Source organism: Zonotrichia leucophrys, chromosome 3, assembly GCF_028769735.1.
Source record: "Zonotrichia leucophrys gambelii isolate GWCS_2022_RI chromosome 3, RI_Zleu_2.0, whole genome shotgun sequence".
NCBI lineage: Eukaryota > Metazoa > Chordata > Aves > Passeriformes > Passerellidae > Zonotrichia > Zonotrichia leucophrys.
In genome coordinates, this window is record NC_088172.1 from 46,450,114 (window position 1) to 46,471,531 (window position 21,418).

Consider the following 21,418-nt stretch of genomic DNA (forward strand, 5'->3'; position numbering starts at 1 on the left):
CAGCTTGTGACCGGATTCACTGCACAGCCACTGGGAGCAGAGGAGAGGGCAGGTTATGTGTGGTAAGTGGGGCACAGGTCCACAGTTTGTCTGAGCAACCCAGTCCCCCAAAGCTGCAATCAGAACTACACCAGCGGCACAAGGGCTGGAAAGATAACCCCATCTGCCCAGGGCATTAAACCTCTGCTGCCTCGAGCAAAGGGGCATTTGTAAACAGCATGTTCCACAACATTCCTGGGTTTACTCGTTGTGTAAAGGAAGAAATGTCTCTTTTTGATGGGGGGAAAAAAACAAAGAGGGATGACTGTAGTTTGAATACCAGCAATAATGTACAATCTCTGCCAGATCATATTTAAAAAAAGAGGAGTAAAGACACAAATAACCACAGTGCTTAAATTTTATTTTATATGCACCTGTCACTTTTCCACAGACATACATATTCTTTTAGAGCATTTAAGATACAATTTCCAAATGGAGAAAAATCTAAAGCCATTTCTGTATTATTATTGTTGTTGTTGTTGCTGCTGTTGCTACTGTAATGATCATATTTCGTTCTTTTTACACAAACGTCTCAACAAATTCTTGGCATTTTGAAATTTATTAACATACTAGGAAAGCAAGACATATTTATTAGGGGAAATTATAAATAAAATTTTAATTTTTTCCCTACAAAGGATTTAATTACTGAGCAAAGTGGGATTATTTTTCCAATTTTATTTATATGTACAAAATTCAGCCTAAGAATTTTTTCAAGATAATAAATTAGAAATACATCTGAAGTAATATGCCTAAATAGTCTTATCTTCTAAGAATAAAAGAAGGTGAACTAACAATTTTTTAAAATTGATTATTAAGGGGAAGAATTAAATATTTTAAGTAGGAAATGAGTAGGACTTGCTTTAACTTTTTGGTCTCCTACATGCATAGCAAACCAGAATAAGATTCTACTTTGCAATGAACTGTGTATTCATTTATTAGCAAGAAAAGCTGCACAACTTTTCCCATGCAAACATACACTGAAGATTATGAACAAATGTGACACCAAGCTTTGTCCTGCATGCTGCACTGCAGTACAGAAAAATCCACAATTACTTAAAATGTCTTGATAGCATGCACTGCTGTTACTCAAACTTGTCTCCTTTGAAGTAGCTCAAATTTCTAGCACGCTGAACTGACCCTCCTACTGAAGACATAATATAATTGAGAGCCATCTGGCCCTTTAGAGGTAGCACTTATAATTTTTTTATTATAATAAGAGCCACCCGAGGCAAACTAGCAAAATTCATAGTACCGTGTCCCTGGCCGTGGCACCACACAAACAAAAGCCACACTCACTTTCTCTGAGCATTTTAAAGCCTCTTAGTTTGAGCCTAATTAAAACCATGTTGAACATTCAAAAAAAAAGTATATATGTTTTTTTTTTTAATTGAGCTTTTCAGAAAGCCTTGGTTCTGAAATGCCGTGTTCTTGATTTAAAAAAATAACAACAAGCAACCAAAACCCCATGACTCACAAAAGTATGGGTTCCTGACACAGTGATTTAAGGTCTATGTCATCTTGAGCAGTGCATAGTGAGTTACAGTACTTATCCTGCAGCACAAAAAAAAAAATCTGCTTAATTAGAAGACCATGAAGGAAAAAATTTGCAGAAGAACCCACCACTTAGGGCTGACACACCACAAAATAGCTCCTCAAAAATTTCTCAGCACACCACTTTACCCTTTTCTAAAAGCATCCAAGCCTACCAGCTGCTCTTATTCTTCTGTAATTCATAAAGTCCTGCAGCTATTTGAGAATAGCTGGGGTATTAGGCTACCTACCACAGATCACACTTCTGAGAAGACAACCTGGATGCAGGTGATAACAGACAAGAGTCCCAGGACAGAATGGCCAAGGAATTTTTAACGACATCTTTTTGTGTACATCACCTTTATTTCAGGTGTCTCACGTACATGGGCGCTTCAGCTACTGGCTGAGGAGTGACTACCAACTACACCCAAGGAAGGGCCAAACTTCCACTGCAGCCACTCTGCCTGTAAAGTACGAAATGGCAGGAGAGAAGGAGCCACCACTGAGGCCACAATCAGCAGCACAGCTCCCAGCACCAGATGCTCCAGCCACCACAGGACCCCAGGGAAGACCTACAGGGAGGGCAACTCCAAAGGCTGCTGAGTAAACTAAATGACTGGTAGCTATGCAGACCAGAGGACTTAGCTAACTGGGGCAGAATTAAATTAAGACCAGGAGGATTACAGTATTTCATGTTGTTGAAACCTAGGATGACCGGGCATCTAGGGGAAACTGCCATATTTATCCATGAAGCTGATAAATTGAGGCAGGAGAGAGGGAGAATGTCATTTAACCCTGAATCAACCATAGATAGGATCAAAGGTGAACAGAGGGGGAAGAAAATAGAGGGGGAAAAAATAAACCTTTGCGAAACAAACACGTTATGAATACTTTAAATTTTCATGGGTTGAATATTCTATATTACCATGTCTGAGTCAGGAGTGTGCAATACAGAATAAACTACAAGTCAAGTAATTAACAAGGAGCCTAATAGATCACTTCAAGGCTGCTTTTCATACAACTTTGGAAAAAGGTTTGGGAAACAAGAATGTCTATCACACACCATAAACATGATGAGGGGAAGTGATGGTAGAATAGACAAGTCATTGCAAAAGAGTCCTCTATGCTTCCCTACACTGCGTCTTCCTTTCAAAAACAGATTTTCTGCAAGTAAAAGCAGCTAATATGAAACAAATGAGGAAAGTGAAGTTTCTGTGTGAGCCTCAAGCACAGGAAAAAAAAAAATTATATCCTCCTTAGCCACTGTCAGTAATTAAGATAAAGGTAAGGTGAAGTAGACTTGAGCAGGATTTTACTGGCTGAGGAAAGGAGGTTTGGCACAAACAGCCCAGTTTGCTGTACAGATTAGTACTTGCTTTAGGCAGATGATGCTGATAATCCAAAAAAGTCTTCTGTCTCCCCAGAGGCTCACCCACTGCCACCCAGGGAGAAGAGCAAAACCAGAGCCATAGGCCCTCTCTCTTCCTGCAGCCTCCACACAGCATCATAGCCCCACTCCTCCTTAGGGCAGCAGGCCTGACTGACTTATTTCAGTTCAAAACAAAAAAGCATCAAATTTGACAGTTGACCAAAACCAAAAAGGGGATCAAAACTCTCCCTCACAGTTCCACGGCTGAAACCCTGCAGATGCTAGCAAGGCATCTTCTCTGAACTATCTCTAGGCAGCACTGAATAAAAAAGCAAAACAACAAAGCTTTTCTAACATTCAGAGTATACTCAGCCCTCCTTAGCTTTCAGGGATCATAAAATTTGTGCAAACCAACAAAAAACATTCTTTCAATGAACATGGTAAACAGGCAAGTGCATTGTAACAGCAAATGTTTTATCATCAAACTAAAGAAAGGCTATCTTAACCAGTTAATTAACTGTATCAAAATGCAATGGTATCTCAAAAGGCAAAGTTACATTAGAAAACTCACAGAAAGCAACATGCATACAATGTAAAACAAAGTTAAATTGGACATGACTCTCCTATTAGAAATGCACTTTATCTGAGACCAAAAGCAAGCCTCCTAGCATTCACTGTTAGGTTAGCTAAATGGTTTACCCCAAAGACCCGCAGCCCACACCCCAACCATTCTGCTGAATACTAGTCCATGTCTTCACCTGGGAACAGCAGGAGGAAAAGACTTCTGTTGCACAACTTTTCTCCTTTGAGGGGAAACAGCCCTTCCAGAAAGCAAAACAAAATAGTTAATGTTTTGTCCCTCAATCCTTTGCCAGAGGCATGAATTCTTATACAGCCTTTCTAATCTAAATTCCTGGAATATTATGTTGGTCGTGCACAATGCATCATCACAGGACACCATCTGCATGTGCCCAGTCCAAAGACTTGTAAAAGAGCGCATATATGCAGTACCTAGGAAGAAAAATGAATGCTAAATATCACATCCTATTCTGTGGCAATCAGCACCAAAACCCAAGATGATGGTGAACAGGGCATTGGGGGATTACGGCAGTTTCCTCTACAAAAGGAGTGGGACGCAGCCAGTTGTTTGAGCCCGAACAGACGCTTGCTCATCCTCCAGTAACAGTTGGTACCGCTGGGAGGTCAGCCCGACTCCATTGTTTTTGCAGCAATTTGCATTTTATTTTCCATAATGCTGTTTAATTTCACTTTTTCAATTATTACTCTCAGGCAATTGCTTTAATTATCTGTTATTCCATGAGGAAAGACACTTTCCTCTGGCAGAGACACGGGCTGCATCAGACCGTATTAATGCTGACGAGCCTCTCCACGGGCGAGCGCGGGGCTGCGGCGCCAGCCTTGGCAGCGCGCATGGAGGGCGGTTAGCCAGCACCCACAGCTATTGCTGACAGATTGGCCCGCTCGCCACCGCTCAGATGGCAAATCTGCCCAGGATTACAAGGCGCATATTAAACCTTTAAATGCATGCAGCGGGCACCCCTTTGAATTTCAGAATTCACCAAGGCAAATGGTATCACTGCAGAGCGTGGCAAAGCGCATCTGACTGCAAAGCCAGAACAAGCCGCTTTCCCTAATCCAATGCTGTGTTAATGCAAAGCTCAGCAATGATGGATGGACTCATTAGATCCGCAGTTATCGCCATCTGAACCAGGTGCCAAGACATATGGTTTAACAGATGTTCCAGCAAAAAGCTCTGTACGCTGCGCTGTATGAGTGTCCAGCTGAACCGGACATCGATAAGACACTGAAAATCGTATTGGGCCTCTGGGAGCCACAATGGTTCCCAGCTCAGGAAGCTGTTAAACACAGCCCGATTATGCAAAAAACCCTATTGCTCTGATATCCCAATTAGATTGACTAAACAAATGCTGGACAACGCACACACTGCTTTCTGGAGTCTTGGTGTACCCAAATGTTATTTAATCTACCCAGTCCATTATATTTCTCTACTGTATTTGAAAGAAATGAAGCTTTCTTTATACAGAAATCATCACATGAAATAAGCAAGCAGAGCCCCCATCCCACTCTTGCATTTCCATGTTTAGAAGGCCCTGTGTGCAGTATTCTTTCAAAAATTTAATACATAACACATATCCATTCTGAGCATAGAATTACCATGCAGAAGCAACTTGTTTGCAAGCTTATTTACTGACACAACTCCTGTGGAATGCATGACATTTCATAGGGAAATAAATAGAATAAAACAGGGATACTTCTTACAATAATTTAGCAAATCAATGTGCACAAAGCAGCAAGGTGCATCAAATGTTAATAAAAGAAAACTCCTTATTCTTTAAGCATCTTTTCAAAGAAAGAAAATTCATAGGCTTTAGAAAGAAAAAATCAGCAGTAAGTGGGCAAGAACCAGTTAATTATTAAATCTATCTCTACACACTATATTCATTTATTTTAGACTACACACACACTTATGGTCACCACCTACAGGAAGGCATTTTCCAGCAAGAAATTCTGCTAATTCCTAAAGCTTAGAAATCAGAGCATACCAAAGCATAACAGGTGGAAAACCACCTAGGTTACCACCTTGGGTTTAGGAACTCCTGTGACACAACTCATCTGCTTCAGTGTGGGCAGTAAAACCAAACTACAGTTGTTGGCGTGTGATATATTACAGTGGAAATTTTAAGAGCAGTTGGAAAATACTGAAAAAAAAGCCTCCCAGCATTACATTCTGAAGGGAACGACAAGTAAAAAATATACTAAGCACTGTGAATGACTGAATGCGCTTCAGAAACAACATCAATGTTGTTTAACATTTAAACAAAAACTAAGGACTTTGAAAGCCTTTCAGAATTTGCTAATAATTGCAGGTCATAAAGAGACTCCTTCAGCACATAACTGTAAAGGGTTTGATAGCAGATCAAGTTGAAAAGGTGAAGAACAAAAGAACCTGAGCTGCATTTCTGTCCTGCTCCCACACCTACTATTCACACTGTCACAAAGGTGTGTTTCAGATCATCTTGTTCAACCAGTTAAATCTCTTTATCTGTGCAAATATTTATTCTGTATTAATACAGCCTCAACTTTTGAAAACTTCTGTTATCTTTACTGCTTACTTCAATGACAGAGCTTTGACTGCCCCAAATATTGGTCCACTGAGGCTGCAAAATACAGAGGTGGCAGGAAAGGGATATCAAAGGGGATAAGAGACCAGGTACAATCCAAAACCAAACAAACAAGAGCAGAATCTGCAGCCATGAAAGTCAAGAGAAGTTCAATTCAATGTTAATCCCTATTTGTCTGAAATGTTTACAGACATACATTTATAGAAAATGATGTGTTGATGAAAATACTGTCATTACAGCAGTAAACACACAGGAAACCCTGCATTGAAATGCTGTGCCTATTTTTGTCCATTTTTATTTTTAGGCACATAAAGCTATGTGCACTGAATTATATACACTGGGAAAAACATAAGCATGGAAACGTACTTGCAGATAGAACATCTAGTATATGATCAGGGCCCAGTAACTAAAACAAAATTGAATATTACATAGGTCTACAAGGAGACATGCTGCCATATTCTCCACTTTTATATCATGGGGTTACAGGCTTTCCCTCTTCCCTGCTTCTAATCAAACATCCCAATCTTTTTCCACCTGCTGGCATTATTTATATGGGTAACTTAGACATGAATCAAGCTGGGGAAAAAGACACACATGAAAAACAAAACAAAAAAAAAAAAGACCAAGTAAACAAAATAAAACAAAAACAAAAACACAAAACCAGAAAAAACTTGAACAAATCAACAAAACCCAAAACAAAAAAATCCACAACTCCCCTTCCCCCAACAACAAAAATCCAATTGGAGTCAAAACCTTCTTCAGTCAGATCACTTTCCTGAACTGACTTACTGGAGAGCTGCAAAAGCCCCAGATAAGTGCAGAGAGGGATCAAGAGGGTGAAGCTGATCCTGAAGCAGCTCAGACCAAGCCCTGCCAAAGCAGCCATGGGACTGCAGGACTTTGAACAGAGAGCAGGGTGGCTGCTATTTTTTCCTGCATGCTGCTGAATTTACTTAAATTCTTCTCAAAACAGAAGGCTGCAAGAGCCAGGGAACACTGGTAGAGTCTTCAACAAAATCTCTGCCTGGACATATTTGCTACTTCAATGCAAGCATATGAAATCTTGGATCTCCTCAGATGCAAAAAAAGCCTGATGTCCCAGATTGGTCCTCAAACTTTTCCTCATGAAAGAATGTGTTTTAATAGCAAATTCTTTGCTGTTTTATTTTCCTTTTTTCTTCTTCCTCCTCAAGGAAATAGTTTTTCCTTTTCAATAAGGACATAACCAAAAGCTATTTTCTCTAAAACTATGTGCTTGGCAAGTGTATTCTTCCCCACCATCATCCACTTAGTTTTCATCTTTGCACTTTGTCTTTTTTTTTATAATGGCCTTTCTTGTTATGAGAAAAATACATTCCTGGAATGCTTCAGCTCAAGGCTCTCAAAAACAATTACTTAGGCATTTGATTTGATCTGCCAGTTCTTCCTTTCAGGCTATTCGGGCTTTATGAATCTTGAGTTTGGTCAAAGGTTAAAGCCAACCTTTCCCAAGTTACACACCAATGTTTCATGAGGCCCAGACATATCCATGCCAGTTTTTAAGGACAAGGAGTAAATTCACTATTAGCTATGTACAACAACAGTAACTTTGAGCGCAATCTAAAGAAAATTATCCATATAAGGAAGGTTGCCAATTCACACATATTGGGAAAGTAGGATTGCGAGGTGGAATGATGAGTGAAAAAAAGTCACCCTTAAACTGCTGAAAATTCATGACTGTTTACAAGAGAAAAAGAAAGAGTACAGAAGCTCAAGTATCAAGGTATCTTCAAGAGTATCAGGGCACTTCACAAGCCCAGGCAAGTAGAGTTATAACTTCTAAAGTACTTCATCTATCACACTGTGAGAAATTATCATATCTGTGATCCATACACACACACACAAAAGTAAACTACCCATGAAGCATATGGAGGGACAAAACATATGTTTTCTGAGTTGATCTGGCTGCTAGTTGGGCTTCTCCAGGGAGTGAAAGTTAGAAAGGATAATCTGTCAGAGTTATCTGCCTCCAAGGACTGAGTGAAAGGGAAGATTTCCAGCTGGCTGTCTCTACTGGGTCTTTCTGACCCACAATCAACTGCAAGTGGCACTTCATAGGTTTGCTGGAATGCTTCTCGTGCTATTGTCTTGCCTTGGATATAGCAAAACCCAGGCCAGTTTCATTTTTTGTTCTTTGTGTGCTCTGTTTGGCAAGTCTCTGAAATCAAGCTGCTTTTTCTGAATGAATGCATTACATGTTTACTCAATTTAAACAAACAAATTACTGCTCAAAGACATGGAGTACAAATCATTCCTACTGCTGCGATACCTTTTCACTAAATGCAATGCAGCTACTGCTTCTGTTCCTTTCTAATGTTGCAGCATATTTGTCTGATAATATCATTTGCATCTCAGATTTTTCAATCATCTTTTTTAAAAATCTCTTTAAAATTCCAAGCTTATCACATGCCTATATGCAACAGCTAGCCAAGGTTCATCAGCTCCACTATTAAAGCAGAAATCAAGCTGAAATAACTGATTGTAGTTCACTTCAAAACACATTTGATCAAAAATACATATTTCAAAGTTCTGATTACAGATAATTAAAAAGTATGTTTCCCAAAAATTACATAGATTCTAGTTCTGAAAATAAACAGAAATACATATTATAGGAAAATAAAGTTTTAGAGGATATATTTAGAAAACATTCTAAAGGGATGTTGGTGCTTAAGATTTACATTTAAACTAAAGAATGCACAGAAGTTGTACATGTACCATTTAGGTGTATTTTTAAATCCTTTCTAAGTGGCAAAATTTAATTTTTTTAAGAGCAACTGGAAACTTTGCCATTATGTTACTCAGCCAGTGGTCTTAAGTGTAAGTACTCCATTGCCATAATACAAAGGAGACTGGGTATTTTGGAGGATGGTGGTGTTCATTTCTTTTTTTTCTTCTTTCATAGTAAGAAGGATTATATTTTGGTTAGAGTCATCTCTTAAATTCTGACCTACATAATATTCACAATTATAAATGGGTAAAAGTTGAAGCTCCTCCTATCATGGAGACAGAGAAAAAGGAAGTGCATCAGTCCTTTTAGGCTCTTCCAATTAATATGTCACTGAGTGAAGCTGATATGCACACAAGTGCAGCCACATCCCTCCAGCCACCCGCTTGGACAGGTAATTGATGCGATTAAAAAGTCCTCAAAATTCACAACAGCTGTGTTACATCTGTGTGTTACTAGATTGTAAATGCCAATTATCTGCATTTAATAATAATACATTTTTAAATGGAGGAGTTGATTTACAATGAGAGACAGCACACAATGCTTTTAAGGGCCAACCTTTTCCCAGCACCACACCAGCTCTTATTTTTAATCAAAGCTTTACAATGTTGCAAAACTGATTACAAGTTTCTCCACTGAACAGACATAAAATTCCATTTAAACTACATATTTTACATGCAGAAAAATAAAAGGCTTTGAATTTTAAACATTTCATCTCCAGAAAGCAGTTTGTCCTCTAGCCAAACAGACTTGCATGAGTTAGCCTTACCTGGAGCCATAACTTGTTATTCACTGCATCTCTCCCTGTAGCAATGCACTGAAATGTAGCATTCTGCCCTGCATTGACCTCTACATCCCCCAGCCTCAAAAAATGTGGAGATTTATCTGTAGAGGAGGAAAACAAAAATTACAAATGAAAGTCATTATAAAAAAATAAAGGTGCCAGAAATATTATTATCTCCCTCAACCTCCATGTTTTAACAATCTTTGGCTAAAAAAGAAACAGAAGAGAGAATATTATTTGTCTCATCTGTGTTCAAGGAGTGCTTTCAGTCTTTCCTCTTCTCCCCTGGTGATTCTACTAACTTTATGTTATACATGTATTATAATACAGTCTTTTTAAAAAAGAAGTCAAAAGAAGGAGATCGGGCGTCAAAATGTCAGCAGCACTTGACAAGAATTATCCCAAAGACTTTTGACTGTATGAAATCCATCATACTGAGAAAAACCCAATTAGCAGCAGCACACCGCTCAAGCAAATAGATGCTGCTCATGTTATTTGCAATGCAACTCAGAGCTCTAGTTTTGGAAAACAAAACCCTTGTGGCATTGAATATAATATTTCAGGAGCTGAAGAATATATTTTTCACACTGAGAAAGGCTGTAGGAAATCTCAGTGGCACAACCACCTGAAGGATTTACTAGACCTACAAAAGCCAACAGAAACATTTGAGGAATGGGCACGTTACACAGCTCACCCACCCTTTTCTCAAGAACAGCTAAAGAAAACAGTAGCTGAACTGTTCTTTCTTTGTGTTTACTAAAGAAACATGACGCACAGGAAAAAACATTTAATTGGAACAAACAGGCTTTAAACATCAGTAACAAAAAGAGCTTGTCTGAATACCATAACATACTGATAATGTGCTGGGATGACTGTACCCGAGTGCCTTTTGTTTTGGCACTTCAAAACAAAACACAAAGAAGAGGAGGAAAATACATATGAAAGCCAGATATTGAATCCAAGCAGAGCTTTGCTGAGTACAGGCATCAGATAGCTGAGATGGCTGAAATATTAAAAAGGTAACTCACTCAAATACCCTGTAAGCTTGGTAGCTCCCAAGAGCTATGATTCTAAAAGGAGTAGAAGAAAACATGATGTGAGGCTGCCATTGGAACTTTATTATTTGGCATCATTTTGCAAAGTTGGAGCAGGATATTGTTATGTCCTGGTCATTTCAGAAAGAAATTAAATTATTAGCCATGTGGTACATTAGAATGAAAACATATTTTAGAGAGGCTATGTCTAGGAGAAGATGAGAAGAGTTAAACAGAGAGAAATTGCAAAAAAATTTTGATAACAAGTGCTAGAAATGCACAGTAACAATTTCTTCCTCACAACCTTTTATTCATAGAATATTCTCATTGTCATAACTTGTGTTTGCATGTATGCAATTATTCCCCAGGATTAGCAGAGAAAGGCAAACAAACGCCTGAAGCCTGTCCACAAAACAATAAACAAAATGCAATCTCTCAGTAGTTCAACAGCCAGAAGCCTTTTTTTTTTATTTTTAATCTATTTTGTCTGTTTGGAAAAAAAAAACAAAGAAAAAAGAAAAGGGGCATAAAATCTGATAAAACTCCTACAAGCATCTGCCAATTCAGTTTTCTTTAATCAGTGAATATATACATTAACATTAAAACCCATTTTGATTATACACACCAACTGTGTATGAGTGAAAAGACTTTTTAAGAAAGCCCTTTTTTTTATCCCTGTACAATTTACTTCTGGCAGAAAAAGATTTCACCCAGGTAAATCACTCTTGCAATCACATTTCTTCCTGGAAGCTGCAACAAAAATACTATTGAAAGAACAAAGAATATCAGTGATCCAAGTGCTGAAAACTGAGCAGTCCACAGCAATATCATATATGTCCTGAAAAGACAGAGAAAAATGCAGCTCTTAATCATTACTTACCGCAAGGGTAACTCAAGACCTGGATGTCATCAATGGCAATGTAGCCATTTCTTCCATCTGAGACTTCAGCTTCAAATATTACCTGTCAAAATGAAAGAAAAAATGTTTACAACACTCATTTCCACAGAATTCCCCCAGTGGCAAGCGTGTAGATATAAGACACATTGCCTTTTTCATTTAGTTGAAGTTCCTACAAGGTTTGACAACAGAATGGAATATTTATTAGTCAGTGTAGTGCAGTTCCATACCATTCATATACATGCTTTGGATTTGCTGCTCATAGCACACCAGAAAAATACATGTTTAACTGCAGACTGCTTTATCTCAGCTAAATGTGCAAACATGATTCAATTCTGAAAGAAAAGCCATTCCTTTCAGGCAGGTTAGACATCAAAGCACACAGGTGATCAACCAATTTTAAGAAAATTTGTTTTCTTCCTGGGGGTCACAATATAGTCTCCTGTAAACTTCTGCAGCTCAGTTGCACAGGAAAACACAGAAATAGTGCGGCACTCCCCAGTGGCAACAAAATGAACAGCTGTGACATGAGATTTATGCAGTTGTCATTAACTTCATTCTTCCTTCTTGCGAGGCAGTAAGGAAAGTCCTATGTATGAAGAAAAAGAAGACACTGTCTTCACATCCAGTGTCTTGTCCCACCCCAAATGGGCCGTTAATAACAAAGAATTGCTTGGTGGTTGTTCAGAGAGTTCCTAAAATTGTGCTTTGACTGCAGAAAGAAGATGCCTGTGGGGAATGTATATTTTGATAGCACTGGACTGTAATCCTTCTTCTAGTTTCTCCAGACATTCTTGCTAAGACTGCACTTCTAGCCAATCTCTTTTTTTTCCTTCTAATTTTATTTGCACCCAAATGGAATTTAGTTAGAAGAACCACTTCATTCTCTGCCTCTTGCTCCTGCCTTGGTCAACAACAGTATGATGGAAATTAATTGAGTGTCTGGAAGTCCTACTTTCATAGTGTGCCTTGTCCATTGACCTTTCTGACCAGAGCACTGTTTGACAATGTCTACCCACTCTTCAGGCATTTTCAGAGAGCTGGCACTTGTTCCCAGTAACATCAATATAACTATCTTTAATTCTTTAATAGTTTGGATTATCATCTCTTTTTTTACTTAAATGGTTGCATGGTATGGAAGACAACTCAGTAAGAAAAACATTATAGTTAAAGTCCTTCTGACAGACTGGTTTCTTTAAAGCACAGTACAGTTCTATAACATACGCAAACTCTGAAAGCCCATTGTTTCTCAAAGTCTAGTTAAGAAATTTTCACACCAATGCTAAGAACTGAACTAAATTTGCACCTCATTCTAACTGGGTTGTTATGGATTCACTTGGAAATAACTTAGATCCAATTCTCAGGAAAGCTCTGGCTATATAAGTGTGTCCTTCTCCTGTGTGTTGATATCTTCATACACTGGGAGTCAGAGGACAGAAAGCTACATTTCTTGGGATACTGCTGGGAATTAGTTTACTTCAATTTTTTTTCCCCTCTGCTAGATGCATTTTAGTAATCTCCACCCTGCAGAAGTAGGAAGCTATCAGAAAAGGAGAAATCCACAGCAAATAGAAAGATAAAAGACATGGAGAACCATGAGAAGAAAAGTAACAAAAAACCCCCCCAGAAAACATAGAGAAACATGGAAAGATAGGAATTTATGCAAAGTTATAAGGCACAAGGTTCCCAAGGTAAGAATAAGAAAAATACAATAATTAAAAAGACAGATATTAGAGAGCTAATATTTCATATATATAGTATCATTTTTATATTCATAATTGGTACAAATACAACTATGAAATATTCATAACTATGGATGAAATAAAGCAAAAAAGTGCTGCTCAGTTAAAAAATTATTATCAGGCTTTAATGTGATAACATCTGTTCACATTTAAAATGGTAAATGGAAAAAGGCAATTGCATATATAGGTGAAAACAGCAGTTCAAAATGCTGACAAGTCAGGCAAGAATCTGAAGTAGTTCTTTTCCTCAAATACACAAACTTCTTGAGAAAAAACAGATTGTTGAGCCATTGCTCTCACCAGAGGGGTCTTATCCTAATAAGACACAAGTCTTCGAGAGTGAATCCTGCACTTCATCTGCACTGCTCTTCAGTTTGCAGTCCTAGAAAGAATGGCTTTGACACTTTTGTTTTAGCTGAAAAATAATTCAGATTATCACTCTCAGCAGAAAACATTAGCTGTCTGCGCAACCATAAATGTCCTTCCACTTATTACAATTTAATTGCATGTCCATATAGTGCACTTCTGAGAGATGCTCACTTACTTTAATGGAGAAGAGAGAGAAACTGTTTCCAGCGGATGAATTGGGCTGGCACAGAGAAGGCTTATGGAGACAACTATCCTGTCTCATTTGTACTAGAACTGACACAATGAATGAGAATGGGAAGTGCTGAATATTTCAGGTAATTCAAATGCTACTCAAGGGAATCAGACTTGGTCCCAGAATGTTCTACATAGTTCCAAGATGATACACAAGTAGTCATTTTCTTCTCCAAATAAAATTGCATATCCGTGTTTTTGAAGTACCTACATTCAGACTCAAATTAATATCCAGGGCCAGAACTCCCTGAACCGGACACACTCCTACATATTTAGCCATTCCTAATGTATTTCTTGTCCATATACTGCAAGTATATGTGAAAACGCAAGTTTTAGTGAAAACAGTGCCATTTGGAAAAATCCATGGGTTTAATACTGACAGCATTAAGAGACATTTCCACTTGTATGGTTTATACCAGACTTCATTTAATGACCCAAATCAGCGACAAATTGATCCTAGCCACCCTTTTATATTATTTACAACTTTGTAAACCTCTAGTATATATCCCAAACGTAAATGCAAAAGTAATTTTGTCTCAAATTTGAAGAGTTCCAGATTGTTCAACCAAACTCATATAAAAACAATTCCCTTTTCTTTAATTATGCTCATCCTTCTCTATAAGGTCTTTCTAGCAACAATATATTCTTTGAAGATAACGAGAGCAGAGGTGGCACACAGTAATCAAAACATGGGTGAGTCATAATTTATTCAACAGCTTAACACCATTACCTAATTTATACTGAACTTATTTAACTATTCTTACACTTCATTTTCTTCTTTCGACCATCACTGGGCTCTATGCTGATGTTCTTATGAACCGTGAGATTTTGCTGCAGAGTGGCAATGGCAAGCTTCCACTGAGTCCATCATTCTGTGTGTAAAATTTAGATTCTATGGAGTGTGCATTTCTTTATATCTCGTTATCAACACTAAAATGTGCCTGTCATTTTATTTCTCAATCACTTTCAGTTGGTGAGTCCTTCTACAGGATCTCATAATTACATACTGTCCTTGCAATGGCAGCTCAGCTTTTACCTACAAACTTCTGTGTTATTCTATTTTTGGCACCAACTCTGGTTCCATATGAACATGATGACACAATCCTGTATCTAAGGAAGTATCTCATAGAATGGCAGCTTAGCTTCAATATAAGTTTGTGCAAAGAGACATTTGGAAATCTAACTAGATCTGGATTCTGTTAATCACATCACTCTTACCTATATACTTGTCATCTGTGAAGGGCTGCAAGCTAAAAATTAGGTGTGAAAATGCTAAGAACAAAATAAAAATAAATAAATAAATGAAAGCTGTTTTGGTTTAGGCACTAATACCTTTGGAATACCTTTTCATATCCCAGATCCAAAATCCAAAAGATGACAATCACTATTTATCTAATATTATTCCAGAAATAAACATTTTTGACCAATTTAAATACTCAACATTGTTTGAATGCAATGGAAAAAGTAGTAATTATTACAGCAGAAACTCCTACAGGCATGTAGTTATTGAAGTTTAATGCTTAAGCATTAACTTCTCGAGCTTAATGCTTAAGAAACACTTCAACCTCCACATTGCAGGATGCATTGTTAGGGCTGTGAAGCAATCATCACAAAGGCTAAGCCTGCACTTGCAGAAATACAAGAAATGTACTTCTTAAGGACTGGCCTCACTGAATTTTTAACTCTTGTCAGGATCCAAAAGTTTATTTACCATCATCATTAGCTCATTTGAGGCACTGATCAAAACAAGCCCTCCTAAAGCATACCTAGTCAATTAATGTAATCAGAAAAGAGTGAAAACAATTCTGTAGCCCAAAGTCTACCCTTAGGAATACAATTCTTCCTAGGCTTGGTAAAAGCTGTTTTCTAGTAAGCAATGCAACATCAGCAAGAACGGTGTTTTCAGCACAATTTGGAGACCTTCTTTGTCCTTTCTCCACTTGAATAGTTCTGACCAGTTATGGTAGCATGGTAGTGAAGGAGGCACAATCTCCCAGTTTTGACATCAGTTCTGCTACATCATCATATATAGAAAGCAATGCCTCAGATAAAAGTCAGTATTAAATATTTAGTTACAACAGAAATGTAGTGTTTCATTGACAATTTTTTCCTGCTAGACTCTAATACATATAATTAGGGAGAGATGAAGAAGAATTGGGAGATGAAAATATAAAGAAGTTTTTAAAAGGAAAAATTTAGATACTGTAATTTCCATAAAGCATTCAACCTACAATATACTTTTTTTCAGGCATAGTAGGGCCTCTACTAGCTGGATTGTCTGAAATCCAAATTGTACATGGATGAATTCCAGTGCTTTGTGGAAGGTGTACAAGAGAGCTGTGTGCAGACAGAAGTTAACACATCTGTGACAAACTACAGTAAAAGCAGAGTACAGCACAAAAAATAAAACCAAACAAGAACAAGCAAAACCACTGAGAAACAAACTACAAAAAAAAACCCTACAAAAACAAACAAACAAAAAAACTCCAACCAAACCAAAAGAAGCAGTGAAATTATATCAACAAACTTCACCAGATGTGTTATATTAACCTCATCAGATATAAAACTTCAGTCTTTCAAAAAAATATAAAAAGGAAACTTTAAAATTTTTTTCTACTTCATACACACCTCTTTCATTATTTTTCAGTTTTGTAACAGCACAGTAGGGTATTCCAGATATACCCATACCTAGTACTTGCAATAGAATTGATAAAGGTTAAACAGCACATAGAATGCTTGTTTTGCAGTAAAATAATTCTCTGCAGATGAAATGCCATGCAGAGTAAGACCAATTATAAATAAAACAGTAACAAATCCTATTCACTGATAAGTTTCTAGCCCTATTCAATGCTTTCACAGTGTTAAAGGCATTTTAAAACACTGAATCAAAGGTTTTAATTACCAAAAAACAAAAAATTAATATAAACATCAAAACAGTGTCATGTTACAAAAGACACCGCTTAATGGAAGCTAGCTGAGAGGGGCAGCTAAAGAAATTTTATCTAACATACAAAAATTTTGTTGACATAATAAAAAGCATTTCCCTTGTGAAAGTTACAGACAATTTTGCTGAACTAATTTAGAAATCATGAAAACATAATTAATTCCACTTGAATGCTCAAGTAATCCTGTGAGGCAGCCTTTGCAGCTGACATGACCCAGGAGAATTTTAGCACAGCAAATCAAACACTTGGGTGAAAACCCTGGAATCTCAAGTCTGCCAGGCCAGCTAACACGCAATCGCTTCTTTTTTCCTCAATAAAACACCTCCTGACATTGGAAACCAAAGGAGTTAAGGCTATTTTGTCGCTGGTATCCAACTCAGCTGGTCATCTCAGAGCCACCTGCAAGGAACCCTGACATTCACAACTCCTCTCATCCCTAAAGTTACATTAAAGTTTCAATTGACACAGGGAAATCTGTACTTCAAGATTTATCTGTATTCGTGCTCTCTGGTGAAGAATCACACACAAAAAACATGCCTTCAAAGGGTCCTAAAGGGTGATCTTTTAAACAATTTATTAGTGGTTAGTGACCTAGCTACCTATTCAATCCCTGAGGAAAAAATAAAAAACCAAATAGAAAACAAAGCCACACCACAAGTGTAAAATCATCTCTTTGTGAGAAAGCAAGAACTGTAGGTTAGGTTTTGTTGAGCTAAACAATTCAAACATGATGAGAACTAATAAAAATGTTTTACTTCCACAAACAAGATACATGTTCAAGAAAACAGATAATTAATATGAAGCATAACAAGCCTTTGGAAGGACCTGTATGACAATTGTCTGATGGCAGGAAAAGCTAGCAATTAGACTTGGTGACCCTGGAAACCATTGTGTTAGTAACACAGTGAACACCAGAAAGGAAAAAAAAATAAATCACATCTCTGCACTTATCTTTGCTTACATCTTTCAGGTTACTTACGCCAAATATTTCTAGGCTCCTCCTAGAAAATATCTGGATGAAGCACCACACATGGATGAGTTACAGCTACTCTGGTTTTAGAGCAGTAGTAGTTTATCATGTGGGAATATTTACAGTTTTGTAAAATCCCACCCTGACTGAAGAACTTGAGAAAAAATATCCTTATGTAGCCCATAAACACCAGATCATCAAAAACCCAAAGCATTTGTTTAAGGGTAGAAGTTCTTACATGATTGAGAATTTAAAATAACAGTAATGACATGTACAAAAGCATGACTCTTAGCCATGGGCAACAAAATATTGATAGCACTGTAAATCACGACATTTAAAGGCTAAAACTGGGAGAGCAGCAGTAAGAGACAAGTTAAGAACCCACATGAAATACTCAGTGCTTTGCTTATTTTTGTGATAGACTAAAAGCTTAAGGAAACTCTTCCCAGTAGCACAGAATCAGTCCTTTGGAACCTGGGTAGCTACCTGAAAATGCAGGAATGCAAGCTTAGCATAATGCCACTTGTCCAAACCTAGAGCAGAGGTCAGTCCTTTTTGACTTCCAATGACCTTTGGGAATTCCCTATCATGTGGAAAATTTTTGAGCAGGACTTGACAACCCACAGAGGTGCCTTTCAATTTGGACCATCCTGATTTTCTGAAACTATTGTCCTACAAAATAGTTTTATTTCACTTACATTAAACAGAAGGGCTTAAGTTCAGTTTTGACTATGTATCTTCCAGATAATCACTATGGGTTGGATTGAATATAATCCTTTTCTCTGTAGAAACTGCTAATTGAAATGTTTCATGTATGCATTTTACAACTTTTAATATTTACTAGATGTATTCTGTCAGAATGCTGGCTACCAACTAACACCTGCTTGTTTTATGATGATTCCTGTCTATGAAACATTTGTGGGATGATTGAAGCACTATTTGAATAAGTCACCTAGAAAGGTTTGCTATCCCCTTCCCTAATAACCTAGTAAAAATATACTATCATCCATCAACAAAGTTCTGAGCTGTAAAATGTTATTCAGCAAGCATTTTTAGGCACAGAGAAATAGAGACACATTGAAGGGACAATGCAATGCAACAGCCTTGCCCTACCCTCGTCACTTGTAGTATCTGTGAGCTCACAGATACTTCCCTGACAAATGCTGACATATGAATAAGCAAGTTTTTTTTATAATGTAAAAAAAAAATTGTGTTAATTCCCATATTTCTGTGTGAGAATCCAAGCCTAAATGATCATGCTGACCTGGACTATGGAGCTGACTCCATCAACTAACTTGTATGCTTTTTTTGATACTTTTTATTTTTTGCATCTCAAAGCTTTTCTGTGTTTTGTCTTAATGGACCAGAAGTTTAAGAGGGCAGTCATTATAGTCTTTTAAGTGATGACATTTTATCAGCAGTAACTACAGGCCCAGCAAATCCATATATTTATCAAGGATAATCACAGGCCCCTAATTTTCAGGTAAAACATTTGCATGGAAAAGGCAGAGCAAGCAAGTTCTCCAGAAGCACATTACTGCAAAGAAATCAAGTATAAAATGGCTTTTGTCACAGTGAAGCAAAGGAATGCAAGCTAAAATTTGTTAGCCATTATTTATTGCTCCACAGAAGCTTTGAACAAATCAGTTTGACAGGTTGCACCTTTAACGTAAGCAGAAAAATTTCCACATAGGGTTAGAATAGAAGAACAACCCCAAGCCATGCCTTATAACTGATTCAACACCTTTATTTTTTATTCCTACTACAACTGAAAGAAATTAATTCGTCATGGTTGGTAAAGTGACAGCAAAGCCTACAAAATTCGTATTTGTCAATGAAAAAGCTGAAGAACCAGGTGGTTTTCGAGAGCAGGATACATTGAAATTGAGATCCTGAAGAAGAAAGAGCTTAAAGTTTTGTCTCTGTCTCCATAAACTGATATACCTTTAAAAAAAAAAAATGCATCTCCACAGATACACAATGGTACCCACAGCTTTTTGCTCTAAAATTTAATTTTGTGAAGGAAAAAAAAAGGCAAAACAAAAATCTCAACACAAAGCCAAAACCACCCCACAAACCCTAAACAAACAAAACTAGCTGAATCTTTCAAAATATATTAACTTACATCCTTGTACATGTCTTATCTAGGGTGCACACTTGGGACCAAGTTTTGATGATTTTGCCTTCATTTAGACTACCTAGAGAGCTACAAAGAGAAAGAGCTACAAAGAGAGAGACCTTGTAAAAGTCTCCAAATACTAGATATGCCAGGCCCCCACATACTAAGATGTAGTTTCAACGAGTCTTTCTGAATATTATCTTCCTACTTCTCAAAACATTAGACCAACATTGAAACCATTTAAATTGTCACTACTACTTGGTTATACATAATATCACATGCCTTGGTTAATGAAATCAGACAAGTCAGATTAATTCCCTAATTTCCTACTTAGAGAAGAAACTTGTATTTGAGATTGTGACAGTGAAATATTTATTTTTCAGGGCAGTATAGGTAGTAAAAAAGAAAATAAAGAAGATGAAGCAGCAAAAGCAATAGCTGTGAAATCTGTCTGTGATGCTAAGTAGATAAATGTCAGTCAGGAATGATACCAGATCCACATTTCCCTGCCACTAGCAGTGACCAATATGCTAATTTAACTCAGAAGGGATTTTCCAGGTATATTTTCCTGGGATATTTTTAGAGCTTTTAGGCATTGCATCATTAACAGTAAAAGAATTAAATACAGAATCATTGTAGTTTCTTAAATTAAATTTGGAGTAGAAAGCTAAAGGTATTCAGATTATATTCTCAGTTTGCAGGGAGAAGGATGAAGGAGTTACACACTATTAAGGTGCTCAACAAATGAAACTGGATCACAGCAGAGAAGACAAGTTACTGACAAGTCAAGTAGGGCACATCACACAAAAATAAAAATTAACCAGACAGAGACTTGGGGCAACGAATTTCCTCTGTCCTCCCTTGAAACCCTTAACTTCAATATATCCACTAAAGTCTTACTAGTTGTTTTCCTTTCCACCTTCCCTCTACTATCAATCTGCAAAGACATCTGATACTTCAACTAGCCTTTGAACAAACAAGCTAATCTGAAAAGTCAAACAAAGGAATGATGAATCCTAAATCCAAGAGAAAAGGATCTCTCTGTTCTCAAAACAAATCCATTTTATATTTTTTAAGTGCTAAAGATTAATACTGAGCAGACCTTTAGGTGTACCATGTAAACTATTTCAGAATTTTGCCTACCAAAATGAGTAATGTTTCTGGTCTCTGGTATTGCACTTGAATGTATCATTTTTCTCCGCAGAAAAGGGAAGGCAAAAATACTTCCCAAATTAATATTGTCTCCCAAAAGGGAGAAACAACCAAGAATCATTCATAATAACATTCTTTGAACTTTTTCAGGATAATGCACCAACTTGTTTGGGTTTTTTTTAATTGTTCAGAAAAATTGCTGTGAAACCCAAAGCAATTACTATTCTTGAAACACAGCTTAGGTTTTATAATGAGCAGAGCAAACTTACCATAGCTTCTTTTAATTTGAAACACATATTTTTAACATG

General features: G+C 37.2%; 1 protein-coding gene across 8 annotated transcripts in view; it reads right to left on the reverse strand.

Annotated features, from left to right (window-relative positions):
• Positions 1-21,418, reverse strand: part of PTPRK (protein tyrosine phosphatase receptor type K) — a 388,545-nt gene that overhangs the window by 196,279 nt on the left and 170,848 nt on the right. For all 8 annotated transcript variants that reach the window (XM_064708032.1, XM_064708028.1, XM_064708031.1 and 5 more), the window contains exons 4-5: positions 11,565-11,646; positions 9,636-9,751 (exon numbers count right to left, since the gene is read on the reverse strand). In XM_064708032.1, coding sequence (XP_064564102.1) covers positions 9,636-9,751; positions 11,565-11,646 — 198 coding nt within the window. The remainder of the gene's footprint in view (positions 1-9,635; positions 9,752-11,564; positions 11,647-21,418) is intronic.